General features: G+C 41.7%; 5 protein-coding genes across 11 annotated transcripts; 3 read left to right on the top strand and 2 right to left on the bottom strand.

The window, feature by feature from the left end:
* The first annotated feature begins 391 nt into the window (after positions 1 to 391).
* LOC115767330 (protein shifted) lies at positions 392 to 11,503 on the top strand. 5 transcript variants are annotated; one of them, XM_030711579.1, is made up of 8 exons: positions 392 to 483; positions 7,734 to 8,107; positions 8,627 to 8,884; positions 8,961 to 9,104; positions 9,823 to 10,011; positions 10,987 to 11,082; positions 11,159 to 11,356; positions 11,421 to 11,503. In XM_030711579.1, exons 2-8 carry the CDS (start codon positions 7,738 to 7,740, stop codon positions 11,441 to 11,443), a joined length of 1,278 nt encoding a protein of 425 aa, XP_030567439.1. In that variant the 5' UTR covers positions 392 to 483; positions 7,734 to 7,737; the 3' UTR covers positions 11,444 to 11,503. The 5 variants fall into 5 exon arrangements, with proteins under 5 accessions (XP_030567439.1, XP_030567438.1, XP_030567437.1 ...); XM_030711578.1 differs by having other exon boundaries at positions 9,811 to 10,011; XM_030711577.1 differs by having other exon boundaries at positions 8,961 to 9,155.
* Positions 10,038 to 11,947, bottom strand: LOC115767331 (5-demethoxyubiquinone hydroxylase, mitochondrial). 3 transcript variants are annotated; one of them, XM_030711583.1, is made up of 3 exons: positions 11,858 to 11,947; positions 10,375 to 10,910; positions 10,038 to 10,300 (listed from the first exon to the last, which is right to left on the bottom strand). In XM_030711583.1, exons 2-3 carry the CDS (start codon positions 10,873 to 10,875, stop codon positions 10,142 to 10,144), a joined length of 660 nt encoding a protein of 219 aa, XP_030567443.1. In that variant the 5' UTR covers positions 10,876 to 10,910; positions 11,858 to 11,947; the 3' UTR covers positions 10,038 to 10,141. The 3 variants fall into 3 exon arrangements, with proteins under 3 accessions (XP_030567443.1, XP_030567440.1, XP_030567441.1); XM_030711580.1 differs by having other exon boundaries at positions 11,854 to 11,942; XM_030711581.1 differs by having other exon boundaries at positions 11,850 to 11,934.
* Positions 11,948 to 12,200: 253 nt separating this feature from the next.
* Positions 12,201 to 12,741, top strand: LOC115767332 (UPF0184 protein CG14818). The gene is made up of 2 exons (XM_030711584.1): positions 12,201 to 12,350; positions 12,417 to 12,741. The coding sequence occupies exons 1-2, from the start codon at positions 12,272 to 12,274 to the stop codon at positions 12,650 to 12,652; spliced, it is 315 nt and encodes a 104-aa protein (XP_030567444.1). The 5' UTR covers positions 12,201 to 12,271; the 3' UTR covers positions 12,653 to 12,741.
* A 14-nt stretch (positions 12,742 to 12,755) lies between these two features.
* LOC115767329 (WD repeat-containing protein 18) lies at positions 12,756 to 14,351 on the bottom strand. Its single transcript, XM_030711574.1, has 2 exons — positions 13,550 to 14,351; positions 12,756 to 13,481 (listed from the first exon to the last, which is right to left on the bottom strand). Exons 1-2 carry the CDS (start codon positions 14,315 to 14,317, stop codon positions 12,780 to 12,782), a joined length of 1,470 nt encoding a protein of 489 aa, XP_030567434.1. The 5' UTR covers positions 14,318 to 14,351; the 3' UTR covers positions 12,756 to 12,779.
* Positions 14,352 to 14,493: 142 nt separating this feature from the next.
* LOC115767343 (probable dolichyl pyrophosphate Glc1Man9GlcNAc2 alpha-1,3-glucosyltransferase) lies at positions 14,494 to 16,351 on the top strand. Its single transcript, XM_030711594.1, has 4 exons — positions 14,494 to 14,639; positions 14,731 to 15,645; positions 15,703 to 15,813; positions 15,881 to 16,351. Exons 1-4 carry the CDS (start codon positions 14,572 to 14,574, stop codon positions 16,326 to 16,328), a joined length of 1,542 nt encoding a protein of 513 aa, XP_030567454.1. The 5' UTR covers positions 14,494 to 14,571; the 3' UTR covers positions 16,329 to 16,351.
* Positions 16,352 to 16,409: the final 58 nt, after the last annotated feature.

Here is a 16,409-nt window from a genome sequence, read left to right as displayed (position 1 = left end):
TTGAGTAAATCTTAACTCTTAAATCTAGAAAGGTAATTTTGGAATTTGAATGTTAAAAAATCAAATAATACCAATTCTAGTAAATTAGCCAACTTGTCTTGAACATCAGTTAAACTAAATCAGGAAAAATAAATTTTTTTCAAATATTTGCCGATTTGAACTGTGGCCATGTTATAATCCGATTCATGTTAAAACAAAAGCCGTTACTTTAACATTAAAGTTAAATTTCGTTCAAGTAAAACTCAAAATGTTCTGCTAACTAACAGAGTTTTAGTATATACATGTGCATACAGCTGCTTAATTGCATTTAGTATTTTGTCGTTTTTGGCCATTCGCTGGCACCGGCCACACTGTACAGCAATACATCAACAAAAAGTTAATACTCGTCAACGGTTTCGAACGGTACTACTCGTAGTCCTCTGCAAACGAATTTGCAAAACTAAAATAATTTTTGTTGCTGTTACATTAATGGTTTAAGCCAATGTAAATAAATAGAAATAATTACATTTTATTTGTATGCTCGTGTGTGCGTGTGAAATTCATAAAATTTGACTGTTTTTGGTTTAAACGCTTGAAGCTAAGCGAAGCTAAAGTAAAACTTAAATTCGCCAAAAATACGCATTGCAAATAATTATCTGAATACAAAAAGAAAAAAAAAGGAAGTGAATTGTGAGCGCCAAAAAAATATTTTATAGCGCCAAAAATGGCTTTATATTCAACAAGACGAACAACAACAAGAACAACAAACAATTTGCAACACTGTTGCCCGCTCGCAACGGTTAAATATCAATCGATTTCAATCATTGCCCAACACGATCGTTCAATTAATGTTGCGCCTGTCCCCGTCATTTACTTGATTGCCTGTCCAACGATTTTAACGAACGATCATGATGATTACGATTATGAACGATGATAATGATTATGATGCTGATGGTGATGTGCATGTTGCAGCTTCCCTGCAAATTGAATGCCAAAAACAACAACAAAACTGAAAGTGCGACAAAGGCGAAGCCGGCTAACAACCGATTTGTCGATAAATTACGTAATGCCTCGATTCGAACCCTTTTTCTTTATTTTTGTTGTTTTTTTTTTCGCTTGTGACCCTGAGCGGTAATTGATGCGTGCGTGCGTGCGTGCGTGAGAGCAAGGGAGTAAGCAAGTAAAGCTTTCAAGCGCAGCTTCAATAATCAGCTGAGCTTGAACTAAGTGATCCTCACAGCATAAGTACATGCAAATACACTGAACAAAACTGGTGCAACTAGTGCAACAAATTGATGGCGAAAATTCAACTTCAATCGTGAGCTTTTGCTTTTGATGCCTTAACAATTTTCAATGAAAGCTTTGCTTATAAATATTTAAAGTTTATTTGCGATTTTGGTTTTGACTTAAGGTGCGGCGCAGTGTATTAAATTCGACTTAGCCTTTCGATGGCCTTTTAATGTAAATGTGTGCGTGTGTGTGTTGTAATTTTTTGTCTTATGAATAGCCGCCAGTTGGGCCGCCTGTACTTGCTGTATATAAATACATACATACATACAGATGTGTGTATGTATGTGCATGTATTTATATGCATTTACTTGCTGCTGCTGTTGTTGTTGTTGTTGTTGTTGTTTGCTTTTTGGCGCGCTTGAAAAGCGTGAAAGTCATTGTCCAATGTAGGCACAAACAGACGCCTTCGAACTGTGCTGTTGCTGCCTGCCCCCAGTGGCGACGCATGGAACCGGTGCCGCTGCCGCTGCCGCTGCTGGCATCGCTGACACCTTGGCTTGTTGGTAGGCCAGCCAGCCAGCCAGGCAGCCGGCCGGCCGGCCGGGCCACTTGAATGCTTCCCGTGAGCCGTGAGCAACTACGACAAACAAATGGAATGGTGTGCAAAACTCTCGATCAGGATCGTATACAACACACACACACATACGCACACATACAGCAACGGTGCCTGCACACAGGCGCAAAATCAGAATACAGAGTTCTGTTTCTGTGAAGCAGCTTCTGCTGCTGCTGCTGCGCGTCTGCACGTCTGTCCGATTGAACAACATGTCGCCCCCCGCCCCTCTGCCCCTACCCTTTCGCACCCTCAGCAGCCAGTTCGTACAAGCACGTCCCGCACCGTCCCGCAGCGTCTGTCGTTTTGTCTTGGCCAGCCTGCTTGTCTCGCGCTGGCTACTTGACAGTGTGCACTGGGCGCAAGCTGCGACGCCGACGCTGACAGCGACGCTGGCAGCGGTACTTGAGCCCACTTGGAGACAGTCGTTGTTGCTATCTGTGTCTGTGTGCGTGTGCGTGTGTGTGTGTGCTTATGTGTTTGTGTTTGTGTGAGTCTTGGCCTGTATCTTCATGGCTTCGGGCACATGGCCAAAGGTATTCAAAATGTACATTTGATTCACAATCCGATTTTACACATCCTTGCTGGTTTAAATCTCAGTTTGACATATATTTACAACATTTTAATATAACATTTAAATGTTTAGTTAAAAATTGCCCGTTCTTATGAAAATATTGCAAGCTAATGATATTTTCAAATAGAATTTGCGGGCTACATTTGATTTGTGTCCTACCAAATATGGTTAAGATAAATCCAATGGCTGAAACCCAATTATGCCTTGAGTTTGGTTAAGTGTTTCCTTTTTTGAACCAGCTTGCAGCCTTGCTAAGAAACTAGCATCGATTCACTGATTTTTAAAACAGGATTATTTGTTTTCCAGAAAATATAGTCTCTTGCAAGTTAGAGTATTTTTGGTTCAGAGGTAATTCCAATACTTCCTTTTTGCCAAACAAAAATAGATATATCATACTTTATATAGAGATATATAAATGAATAAGTATAACAAATAATGTGGCTTTTCTTGTAAGCAGAAAACAAAAAAGAAGCTTTATATAGAAAAATTCGAATATCCGAAAGTTAGATAAAGTTTTTTCAAAAGTTGCTTATTTAAAAGAATTTGGTCTGATTTGAAGCTTGAATTCCTTGTAATAACCATAAGAAAATGAATTGTTTTACATTGATGGATAATTCCAATACGATTTTGTAGCAATCTATTCAAAATGTAGAGTACCATAAGCAACATAAAGCAGAAAACCAATATGCCAAGTTTCGTGTAGAGCGTTTTGTTTATCTATTATCTACATTAACTGCGAAAACTATTATGTAAATACGCCCAGTCAGACATGGCTAAAAACAGCTAACAGTGCAGTGCATACAATAGTCGCATATGCCCCAATTGCAGACTGCCCGTTCGCGAGTATTTGCTGAAGGTGTTTTTCGTGCTCTCATGTCAAGTTGGTGTTGTTGTTGCTTTTGCTGTGTGTTCATTAGGCAAACACTGCTGCAAGTGTTGGTCACTCTTCTTCTGCTTCTTCTTCTGCTTCTTGTTGTTGTTGTTGTTGTTGGCATCGCTTTAATCGGTAGCCAGTGAATTGGGCCCGATTGCCTGTTGTGCCTCGAGGCGCATTTTAGCCCGGCCAGCCTTTTGGCATTGTTTAGTTCAGTTCACATTCAGTTAACGTCTGTCGACTCCTTTTGGCAACAATTTGTTCTGCTTCTTCTGCAGCAGCAGCAGCAGTGTGCCCGTCCGTCCGTACGTGTGTGCGTCTGTGTGTGTCTGTGTGTGTGTGTCTGTGTGTCTGTCCTCTTCTGCTGTTTGTTGTTGTCATTTATATTGTGTAAGATTGTTTATGATCGCCTCTTAACAAACTGCCCGACTTCGAGTGTGCCCAGGTTAGTCGCCCTTCTCTTTAAAAGACATGCACACATGCGCATGTCTATGCATGCACATGTATACATGCACATATATGTATGTATGCATATGTATACTGCAATTTCCAGAGCTCTCGGTCTGTTCTTGCTCTGGAGCGTAGCCAGGCCGAACTTGTCTTGGCATCCGTGCTCTCAGCCTGGTCAGCTTCTTGTTCTCACTGAATGTGTTTTTTTTTTTATTTTCACATTTCATTGTCGCCTATTTGTCGTTGTTGTTGTTGTTGCTGCTTCTTTATTTTCTTGGTAATAAGGTGTGAGAAAGGCAATAATCGTAAAAAGCTAACAAATTGTTGCTGCTGCTGTTGTTGTTGTTGTTGTTGTTGTTGTTGTCGCCGTCTTCGGTTTCACGCTAAAATGTTAATCGGCCCGTTTCAGTCCGTTGTCGCTGTCAATGCAATTATGTATAGATGTATTTGTCTAGGCATTTGTCCGTTCATATCTTCATTTTGTCAAACGTCTCCATTCTCCAACACGTGAGATCTGCTCGCGCATATATGTATGTATTTATATATTATATGATCTGTTGTGATCTGATCTTATGGCATTTTTAAATAGATTAGAATTGTGTGAAGTTCGTTTCAAATTTCATCAGGCTTATTACAATTAGTATAAGCTACACTGGCTAACAAAAAGTTGTCAACGAATGTTGCATACCTTATGGAATAGAACTTCAGTAGAATATAGATTATAGTTATTATATATTTAAATCTGTTAAAGTTAGGCATTTGGCTTAAAAGAACAACAAAAATGTAACTAGAGTTTAAAGTTTAGTCATAGATACAACTCGTTAAGTAGGAACTTTCAGATTTTAAACCTAAAATTGCATGCATTAATCTTGAATTGTAAAAAACAGTTATTTTAGAGTTTTGATTGTCTTGTTTAAATCTCATCATAGAATTATTGTAATATTATTATTTGTGCTTGATAATGAGAATATTTTGCATACATTGAAATCATTTCTTAAAAGAGCGAGCGACCATTTTTGATTGCATTCTCACGCATTGTTCAACACTTACAAAGTAAAAGCCATGCAATTTGAGGCGCAGCCAACTTAATAAGCTGTTGCATAGCAGCTTATTAAGCTGGCTGCGCCTCAGCAATTAATCAATTTAAGCCAGATTCATTATGAAATTTCAGTTATATAGTTCGAATACTAAATAAATGTATTCTATATTTATGACATTGTGCATGTCTGCATATAGCCACGTTTTAGTTGTAATCTGGTAAATGTTATTATGCCCAGTGTAAGCGAAGCATGTGACTCTGCCATGCTTTTTTTGTGAGGCTTGTGAGGTCTCGTTTTATGTTTGTGCACTTGTACCCTACGACTTAATAATCGCTTTATGTGAAGCGCTTATCATTTGAACATTAATACAAATAGAATTCGAATGAAAAAGTCAAAACAAATAATACGGTATATTTTTATGACTAAAACAAGCCGCAATTGCGTTGTTTATTTTTTTTTATTCAATCTTTTTTCAAAATATGCGTAAATTAAAATCCCAGCACTTCCGTTCCCAGCAATTTGTTCTTAATAATTCAGACGCAGAACCAATTAGCTGGTCCAGCTAATAATCAGCCCATAAGACTCAAGATGTTCAATTAAAGCGCAAATTAAGCCTAATTGAAGCTTAAGCAGATGATAAAATCAAAAAATGCTCAACTTTGCCGAAAACCTAACCTCAAATTCAAAATTCGTTTTGCCCTGCAGAAGCGCATTTAAAATCAATTCAACTTGGCCTTAATTAATATAAAACAAAGCGTATTTAATTGATAACTGTTTTTTTTTTTGCATTTGCATTCAATTGTTGCATCCGCCTAGCACAACATTTCGCATTGCCATCGCATACATAACCTCAATTGCAATGTCATTCCTTGTGTAAAAGCCACATGTCATTATCTTCAAGTAATTCCTCATAATCGCCATGTTTGATCTTATTAAGACACCTCAACTTGTTTTCCTGCACTTCGCCTCTCGTTACGCTCATTCATATATGCCCAGACGAACGGCCAGCCAAGTGGACCCGCTGCCTGTCCGACTCTCTGTCTGTCTGGCCCGGCCCGGCTCGGTTAGGTCTATCTTGGCCTGGCCCGTTCACTTGCTCGCCTGCATATATCGTTTTTCTTCTCTGTTATGTTAAATTTCTGCGTCGTCTGTCGCTATGACTAGCCCCTTGTTGTCTTGGTCAACTCTTCACACCATGCCAAGTGCTAACGATTTTGTACCTGCACTCGGTCTGCGGCTCTCGGGCCCACAGACTCTCAGACTCTTGTGTCCATTAATGATCGCGTCCGCATTGTGTTTTTAATACACTCTACCCATTGAAGATTTGTGCACAGAACGGGTATAATAGTTTTCTGCAAATGTATGTAACATGGAGTCTCAGAGCCCATTAGTCCCCTCTTAAGGGGAATGAGGGCAGTTTGTCATGTTAACTTTAACCTCTCATATTGAAGCTCTTAAGATTTCATGAAGATCGTAAGAAGTTTTTATTTGTTTTACCTTTTTTAAGATATCTTTCGAGCCAAATGAGTGGCAAGGGTATTCAAATGTCACATCTCTTATTTTACATTGTTCAACTGATTATCGTGGGAATAGAAAAACTAAAAAAAAAACTCCTAGCCAAACTCCATGGGCAGCAAAATTAATAAAATGTATTCAAAAATTGGCTCATGCCAGGTGTTAAAAAGTGTTTCATTGTCTTGAAAGTAAAACATACCTTTAGTTTATTATTATTCTTATTATTATTATTATTGTATTATTGTTATTATTAACATTATTGTTTTTGTCATTATTATTAGCATTATTATTATTATTATTATTATTATTATTATTATTATTTTTATTATTATCATAATTATTATTATTGTTATTATTATCATTAATATTGTCATCATTGTCATTATTATTATTATTATTATTATTATTATTATTATTATTATTATTATCATTATCATTATTATTATTATTATTATTATTATTATTATTATTATTATTATTATTATTATTATTATTATTATTATTATTATTATTATTATTATTATTATTATTATTATTATTATTATTAATATCATTGTCATTATTATTGTTATTATTATTATTATTCATGCGCAGCCATCTTCGATCTATAATAACTTCCTGTGAAACTCGGATCTCTACCTTACAGTCGAGAACTTATATATCTTCTATCTGTCTATCTTTAATGTAATTTATAGATTTATAACTTTTCAAATTTCTGAACCAGTCGCTCTTTCAAGCGATTTAAAGACAAAGCTGAGAAGGTGTTTGTGCTTTGGGGTTCTAAATTCTTAGTCGGGTTACAAAAAAAAAAAAAGAACTAGTTCCATGCAGGAATTGAAAATGAATCAAATATTTGCCAAAACGGTTCAAAATTTAATCAGAGACAAAGTTTTTGAACAAATTTGCTGACATCTCGAGGATTTTGAAAAGAAGAGTTTTTAGATAGATGATAGATAGATTAGCATGCATATAACTAAATGGATTCATAAACATAAATCTATAGATATTTTGTATTATTGTAAGTAAACTGTTGACTTTGCTGTTCCAATTGGTGGGGGGCAGGAGGAGAAACCACAAGACACAGCTGTCATATGGAAAGCCCTGAGTCTGATGTTTATATAAACTATCCAGATGGATAGCTCAATCGTACGATATTCGAATAAGTGTCCACATTGCAAAAATACAGACACGGATATCAGGTTTAAATGCGCCCGCGTATTTGATGAATACTTAAGCCAATATTTGCCAATGCGGCACTTAATGAAGAGGCATGAAAAGTAAGCAAATGGAAATGCAAACAATCAAATATCATTGATGATGAAGTTTTTATTTCGAAGGAGGTCTCTCTGGTCTCTGGGTCTCTGTTTAGCTTCAATCTGATCTGGGCTTGCCCGGCTGCTTGTCTATTAATTGATGATCTGCTGAAATCTGTTTGCTTCTCATTTTGTTCGTTATTAGAAATATGCCACAGCAGGGATTTGGTTGCTTTGTCAAGTGGTTCTATGTGGTGCTAATTGTGCAAACCTTGTTGTGCATCGGCCAGCTCGAGTGTCGCCAGCATCACAATCGCAACAACAACAATAATAACAATAACAAAAACAACAACAACAATAGACGAGGCGAATCGGCCAGCTCGGAGGAGAACCAGAGCCATGGCGATGATGTCATCGATAACTTTGCGGACAACGACAGCAGCATTGCCGCTGGCCATGGACACCGGCGTGGTCCGCGCAAGAAACAGCAGGGCAACAACAATCACAATCGCCACAATCGCATGGAGGAGCAGGGCATCTCACTCTGGATCAATGAGCAGCAGCTCAAGATGCTAAGCGGTGAGTTTGGCCATTCATTCAACTTGTGTACCGGTTCAGTGAGCTGCCTTGAACCGGTTCGTTTGGCTCTACCTTCAGTGTTATTAAACGTTTAAAACTGTGCAACTTAGAACCGGTTTGCAGTTCAATACCTAGATACGAACCGGTTTGATAGGCTTACATTCAGAGTTACTCAATGGACTACCTAATTCCACAAAGTGTTAACTTAGAGAGAACTGTAGTTCGAACGGGTTCAAGCAAATTACAAAGTACGGTTAAGATTTGAACCGGTTCAAACGCTTGCCGGTTCAGCTCCAAAGCAGCTTAAAGCGGTTCAACTCCGAACCGGTACGTGAACTTGGTGACACTTTGACCCATTGAGGCAAATCTAGCCTTGAAACTCGAACCGGTTCAACTTTGAATTGGCTAGCTATCCAAACCGATTCGATGAAGGCACAAAATCAATACGCCAACCGGTTCGCAGCTCAATCGGTTATTTCCCGATCCACTAACGCCCCTCACCACTGACAAGCCCCGCAGCGCTCTACTTTCCGCAGGGCTACTCGGATCGCATCTATGCCATACACAACGGTCGTGTGACGAACGAAATGCGCGACACGACATTCTATAGCTATCTGGTGATACCGTCCGAGGTGAACTATGTGAATTTCACATGGAAATCGGGTAGACGCAAGTATTCCTATGATTTTGATCGACTGCAAACGATGGACGAGAGCATTTTAAAGGCGCCAACGCTCTCGATCAAGAAAAGCGGACGCATACCGCAGGAGCAGAAAAGTAAGTGCAATCACGAGTCAATCAGTTATGGTAGCCGGCGCACCAATGTGGCCCATTTGATATCTATCCAAGCTAGATTTTAGCATATTCCTGCCCTGCACCGGAAACAGCTCGGGCACTGCATCATTCAATGTGGGCCTAAAGATACAGACTCGCAATAAGGAACCGCTTTTGGGCACACCCATACGTCTCAACTTCAAAAAGGAATGCGCACATAGAGGTGTGTATGATATAGACGCTTCCAACCCTACTTCACTAACAACTTTGCAAGGTAGTGTATATGAAAAGTCAATTAAATGCTTTATATCAAATTTAAAAAATAAAAGTAATAATAATAATTACAGCAGAAACCGCTTAAGAGCGACACTAAAACCTTGTTTAACGTTCACATTTGACATCAAGTTCAATATTTTCAAATTAAAACATTTTACATGAATCTTAAGCAATTTCTGCCGTAAGCACATGTTTATCACTGTCGCTAATATCTACGCCCACAATACTCTATCCGTACATCAATTGTTCGCTCTTACACACAGAAGCTTACGCCTACAACAACATTTCTCTCTCTCGCTCTCACACTCTCTTTGTCTGCTTATTGGTGTGCCCCACTTGATCCGAATCACATGCAAGCTGTATAACGGTTTGCGATCTGATGTACGGTATGTGGAAGCCATCAGCAAAGCGCTTGGCTCTACTGCTCTCTCGTTCTCTCCATGTCTAACTGTGCTGCTCGCTCTGCTGTGCACATATTCATGTACATGCACACGTATATTGATCATAATTTCAGCTCATAATTCGCAAACTGTTGTCAAGCTTATTTGCAACTCAATTTTCTGCACACACACACACACAAACCCTTTCATAAAAAACAAACAAAACCAAACACACAAAACAAAACCAATCGAACTAAACTAAAAAAACTTAAGCTCCCGATCCAGAATGCAGTTTAAAATGTGGCAAGAATGGGTATTGCAACGAGCATCATATCTGCAAGTGCAACGTCGGCTATACGGGCCAATATTGTGAGACGGCCTTCTGTTTTCCGCAGTGTCTGAACGGCGGCAATTGCACGGCGCCGTCGGTTTGCACCTGCCCCGAGGGCTATCAGGGCACACAGTGTGAGGGCGGTAAGTACCGTTACAGATGTACAGATGTACAGGTATATATGTATAAATACATATCTTTAATGCTTAATGCTTCTATAACTAAACACACGCACGCACACACCTAACAATTTGATAGTGCCTCAATTGGAGTTTAGATCTTTTTGGATATGGCAATGGCCGTTTTGCAGCCAAACTTGATGACCTCGGTCATGGCCTTGTAGAAGGGCGCCTGCTCGGCGCCGCAATCGATGCCCGTGTCATGATGTTCCTGTTCCTCGTCACGAAATTTTGTTATTGTCTCGAGCAGTTCCTGGTCCCAGAAAATGCAAAAAGGCGCAATGTCAATTGTAAAGCTATCGTTGATGGTACATTCAACATAAATACCTTGTCCGGATTGGGTGACTCCATAATTTGACGCAACTGATCGTTGTAGTGCTCCACAATGACCGTCTCAACGGCAACGGTGCATGCCATGGCCGCCTTTTCGCCCAACAGCGCAGTGCCCGCGCCCAGCGCAAAGGCAGCCACATTCCAAATTGGCGTCATAATTGTCGGCCGGACGCGATGCTGTTGTATCAGCTGCTCGAATTGCTTGCGATGGCATTTCTCCTGCTCCCACATATGCTCAATGGTCTTGCCCATGGGACCGTTGCCCAATATGGCCATTTGGCCAGCATAGATACGATCGGCGCCCAGCTCGCCAGCATGATCCACGCGTATGATCTCATCGGTCATCGCATTGGCACGTGGACGCAGCGCCGGTGACGGTTGCTGCGGCTGCTCCTGATTTTGGCTGCTGCTGCTGCTACTTGTGGCAAGACAACGCACTGTGGGCACTGATCTGCGAATTAGTTGCATGCCCGACGCACACGCCTTTCTGTACATGGTGTTGCGTGTTTTGAGTGTCCGGTTCTAAGCAGCTGCAAGGATATGGCAAATATATATAATAATCAATTTGTGTACCTGTTTTTTTTGTTTTGTTGCGTTACGGGTCAGGTATTTGCAAAGAGAAGTGCCGGAATGGCGGCAAATGCATACAAAAGGACAAATGCCAATGCTCAAAAGGATATTACGGCCTGCACTGTGAATATTGTGAGTTGTGCCCCTTGAACTGATTTGACCTATGCTAACTGCACGCTTATGTTTTGTTGTTTTGTTTATATAACAGCCAAGTGCGTGATACCCTGCAAGAATGGCGGCCGCTGCATTGGCAACAATATGTGCCGCTGTCCGAACGGGCTGCACGGCAATCATTGCGAAATTGGACGCAAACAGCGCTCCACCTGCAAGTGCGGCAATGGCCGCTGCATGGGCAACAAGGAGTGCAAGTGCCAGGACGGTTACCAAGGTCGCCACTGTAGACGCCGTAAGTGGTCTTAGCGAGATGCGCATGCATGTGTTTCTTAAGCAAACCTGACGTTGACTTGCAGGCATTCCAAATCGTGCGCATTGAGCGCTGAACTGGGCCCGAGGGACACGCAACTGAAATGTGACATGTAGCATACACATGGAAATGTAGCAACAATTGGGCTCTACCATCAACAATTATACTATTTAAAATGAAATGGACAAAAATAAAATAATACTAATTGTGATACAAATTTTTTTGTAATTTAAAATTCTTATATAAAAAAAATATATATATATATATAAACTTATAAAAACGAAATGAAGCAGTTAAGCGGCCTCAATTGACATTTAAATCACCCTAGATTAACTATAGATTAAATTAACTAAGGAATTCAATTGGCACAAAAAGCCAACACACATAGGTTATTTGTACTCTTCGCGTGTCTCCGCAACTGCGATGCCACCATTCATTGACAATACGAACGTGCTTCTTTGCCGCAATCACTTACTTACTTACGTATCAGGTAAAAATGTTCAATATGAATTTTATGCAACAATCACCAGAATGTTTTTATTATTATTATGGCCGCCGGCTGACTGCCAGTGCTGTAAAATGTAAGCACTAGTGTTGCAGCTGAAAGTCAGCACTAGCTCAAGCTGTCGAAATTATCGATAAGTGTATCGAAATGTAAGTCATCCCTAAACATGGGCGTAGTTAACGTTCAAGAAGGGGCCCAAATGATCTTTCCAGTTTTTCCTCTTAAAAACTTCAAAACTATTTTTTATAGATATTTTTCAGCTTTTTGTTATAATTAGTAATCATGAAATTGTAAGGAAACAAAATTAACCCCCTTGTTGTAGTTATGCCTACGCTCGTGTTCGTTCGCGCAATTAAGCAAATGTCAGCTGACGCCATGTTTTAGCAGCAACGATGTCCCCGAGGAATAACCACGATCCGACGTCCTCCGGCGAGTCGGGCAACACAAATGTGCAGGAGGCCGATCTGCAAGGTAATATCATATGAATTCGTGTGCATATGTGTATTTTTCATAAATGACGCCGTTTGCTATTTGCAGAGATGGAGGATGTCAACCAAAGTCTAGACGCTCTAAGCTGTGCCTTGGATGTTGTGGAGCAGCGCACCGACGACATTTTGTCACAGCTACGCGAGCTTTTGGACTCCAATCGCGAAATACGACGTCAGCTGGCTCAGGATAAAGACAATGCTTCCTCAGAAGAGGAAAACGACGACGGCGATGACATGGTGGAACAGCCGGATACTAAGAATGTACCCAGCGCAAATGCAAACTAAAATGCACAGTTTGCACGTTTTTTTTTCTTTTTGCTATGAATAGCAATTCGTTTCTTTACACATTTATTGTTTCTAAAAAAAAAAACACACATCATAATATAATTGTTACCCAAAATATCTTGTAGGTCTAGTTTTTGCGAGCTCTTTTGTTCTTCTTTGACGTTTTCGCACTTTGTATATTGCCTGCAATGCTATTTATCTTTAAGTCCATCAAGCGTTTTGCTTCCAGTTTGAGTTGTGCATTTTCCGCACGTAATTTCTCGAGCTCCGCGAGCATAGACTTGGAATTGCGGGCTGCATCAGCATCGGGCATTTCTTCATCATCATCAGTTGAATCTTCCGCATCATTGGCTGATTTTTTTTCCGCGTCATCAGCCTCCGTCTCGCTAACCACATCTTCGTAGTCGTCTGGAAGGGTCACAACCTTAAAGTCAGCATTGTCATCGATGCCATCATAGCTTTTGTCAAAGTTTGGCTCTGGAAACTTTGGGGCTTTTGAATACTCTTCTGTGATGAGCAGCTCAATGCATTCATCATCATCATCCGGACTGATCATTCGCTTGAGATTGTCGGCAAAAGGTTTATGCACCTTAGGACCTGGATGAAACATGGCGTTGCCGATGAGACGGACATGCAGATTTGTAATGGCACCGGGCTGAGATATGCTCTTTACCAGCTGCCGGCTACCAACATCCCAGATGCACACTTGTTTATCCTCACCACCAGAAATCAACTGATTTCCATTCACCGCTAGAGCCAAGCATGTGATAGGTGTGCCGGCTGTGTGTCCAACAAAGGCTTGGCTTTCCTCCTCTTCGAGATGGTATTCCTGTGAATTCGAGACAAACCAGTTGGTAAGATACTGATTGTTAACACTTTTAAAGATTCGCTTGGTACCTTCATGCGTGGCACCTTTTCCATGCTGAAAATAAGTATCTGACCCTCACTGGTGCCCACATAGACGCTGGTCTCCATCCTGTTGACAATGACGCTGTGCAGGGCAACTGGAAACACGACGCTCAATAGCATTGTGCCATCGCTCAGATCGTACACCTTGCAGCAGCGATCCAATGAGACGGTGTACATGAAGGCGCGAATGCCACCAAGTCCAATATGGACATCGGTGACCGCCAGCCCGTGATCATTGAAATTGTAAAAGGGTGCATTCTCTTCACTGTCGGCACCGCCCAGGGGGGCAACAGCACGTGTAAGATTCCAGACAAGCACAGCACCGTCCTTGCCGGCAGTGGCAAAGTGCTCGCCATTGTCCGTAAAACGTATACAGGTGATGGGCTGGTAATGCTTGGACAGCGTATTGAGCAGACGGCCGGAGTTGAGGTGCCAAACGTAGATGGTCTCCTGTATGCCAGCTATTAGGAAGGCACTGTCTGGAGTCAGTGCCAATGCATTCACCTTGCCTGGCACAACGTATCGTACATTCGACATCGGTTCCTGGCTATTGATGGGCCACACATGCAGCAGGGGCTTTGCGCTGTTTGCCGCAATAACAAAGTGCTCCTCGAGCATTTGTAGGCTGTGAGACTGCATTGAGCCACCGCCTTTGTAACGCATCAGGTCGGTGCCAGTGCGCAGATCCTGTACGAAACAGGATGCACGCTCATTGTTTAATGTGCTGATAAACAGAGCCTCGGTAATGTTTTCCATTTTTAAATACACGTGCCGCCCGTGCACGGTGGTAAACAAATCGTTACAAGTGTTCCACCAATTGGCGCTAAAAAATACCAAAATATATACTCAAGATGGATGGGTGGGTCACACTAGTAGCCGGCGTTTAAATGACAGCCGATATTTTTAAATAGTGCCATCTCTAGTAACGATAACGTGCGTGCTGTTGAAAAATAAGAAAACAAAAAGCTTTAGCTGCTTCGCCAGCTGATATCACCAGCAGCAAGCACATTATGAGGGGCTACTTTTGGCAATTGGTCGGCATAAGCTGTGCAATTAAAGTGCTGCTGCTGCCCGCTTAGTGAGTAACAACAATATTATAGATTTACCGGCCGGCTGGTCGGCCGGCAAGTGGAGACATTGCCACCTATTCAATCAAATTGTCATTTCAGCTATTCCACTGATTTTGAGGTGCATCGCAATTGGCTGGCCATAACGCACAGTTTACCGCTGAATCGATGGTATTTGGACGCGACCAGCGAATGGACCCTGGACTATCCGCCCTTCTTTGCCTATTTTGAATGGCTGCTCTCACAGGTGGCCAAATATGTTGATCCCAATATGCTGATCGTACAGAATTTGAATTATGCCTCGGTGAGAACGGTGCATTTCCAGCGCATTTCGGTGATTATCATGGATCTGATATATATGCTGGGCGTACGCTGCTGCATGTCCGCCCTGGGCATTGTGCCAGCCACCCAGAAACACATAGCTGGCTGCATGCTACTCTTCCTGAATGTGGGCCTCATATTCGTGGATCACATACACTTTCAGTACAATGGATTCCTGTTTGGCATACTGCTACTGAGCATAAGTGCACTGCTCAGACAACGCTATCTCTGGAGCGCCTTTGCATTCGCCGTCCTGCTGAACTTCAAGCATATATTCCTTTATATGGCGCCCGCCTTTGGCGTTTATCTATTGAAATTTTATTGCCTGGCTCAGGGCAATTTTGGTCAAAATACGCTTAGGCTGCTTGCTGTTGGCCTAGTACCATTCGTGCTGTCCTTTGGCCCCTTCTGGCACCAATTGCCGCAGTTGATGTCGCGCCTGTTTCCGTTTAAGCGCGGACTTACCCATGCCTACTGGGCGCCCAATATTTGGGCGCTCTATAATGCTGCCGATAAGGTGGCTGTGATTGCCTTGAAACGCACGACCGAATCTGAGGCGACCTCGACCAGCTCCGGCCTGGTGCAGGAGGTGCAACACGTAGTACTGCCCACAATAACACCGTCCATTACCTTTGCGCTCACATTCCTATTTATGCTGCCCATCCTGATTAAGCTCTTTATGACGCGTAGCAGAGAGTAAGCACGTATTGTATGCAATAACTACTTCATTACCTAAAGTCATTTAATTGCTAGACATGCCAGGCTGCTGTTTTTGCGTGCCGTGGTACTTTGCTCCTGCTCCTCGTTCATGTTTGGCTGGCACGTCCATGAGAAGGCCATACTCATGTGCCTGATACCATTGTGGTGAGTGTGAAGAATGCAGCTTAGAAATTGACGGAACTCTTTAATTAAAAACCTCTCACACATGCAGCCTGCTTGCCTTGCTGGATCGTCGGGATGCCAGATTTGCATACATCTTGGCCGTCGCTGGGTACTACTCGCTGTTTCCCCTGCTCTTCGAGGTCGATCTACTTGTGCCGCGCTACTCCCTGTACATGACCTACATGGCCATGATGTATGGCCAGCTTGAGCGCGTGTATAAGTGCAAACCAAACTTTCACCTACTCGAATGGATCTACTTTCTGGGCTTCATAACCATTCCCATCTATGAGCATATTGTCAGTCGTTTGTTGGGCCTGCATTTGCTATTCCCATTCATGCCGCTGCTGCTCACCTCTGTGTATTCCGGCTTGGGTGTGCTCTATTTCTATGTACGCTACTATATCTGCGCCATGGACTTGAAGTGGCCGAGCTTTGGCAAGCGGCGCGTTACTCAAATCAAATCCTCAGCGACCAAAAGAAAACGCAAAACCAAATAAATATGTATGTACATTCTTGTTAAAACGCATTTGCTGTTTGTAAGTGTGTTTGTATGTGTGTGTGTGTGCGTGCGCGGGTGT

This window comes from Drosophila novamexicana, unplaced genomic scaffold (assembly GCF_003285875.2).
Source record: "Drosophila novamexicana strain 15010-1031.04,08,12 unplaced genomic scaffold, DnovRS2.1 tig00001385-arrow-arrow-pilon, whole genome shotgun sequence".
NCBI lineage: Eukaryota > Metazoa > Arthropoda > Insecta > Diptera > Drosophilidae > Drosophila > Drosophila novamexicana.
The sequence above is the reverse complement of the archived record's forward strand: the minus strand, read 5'-3'. Positions and strand labels throughout refer to the sequence as shown.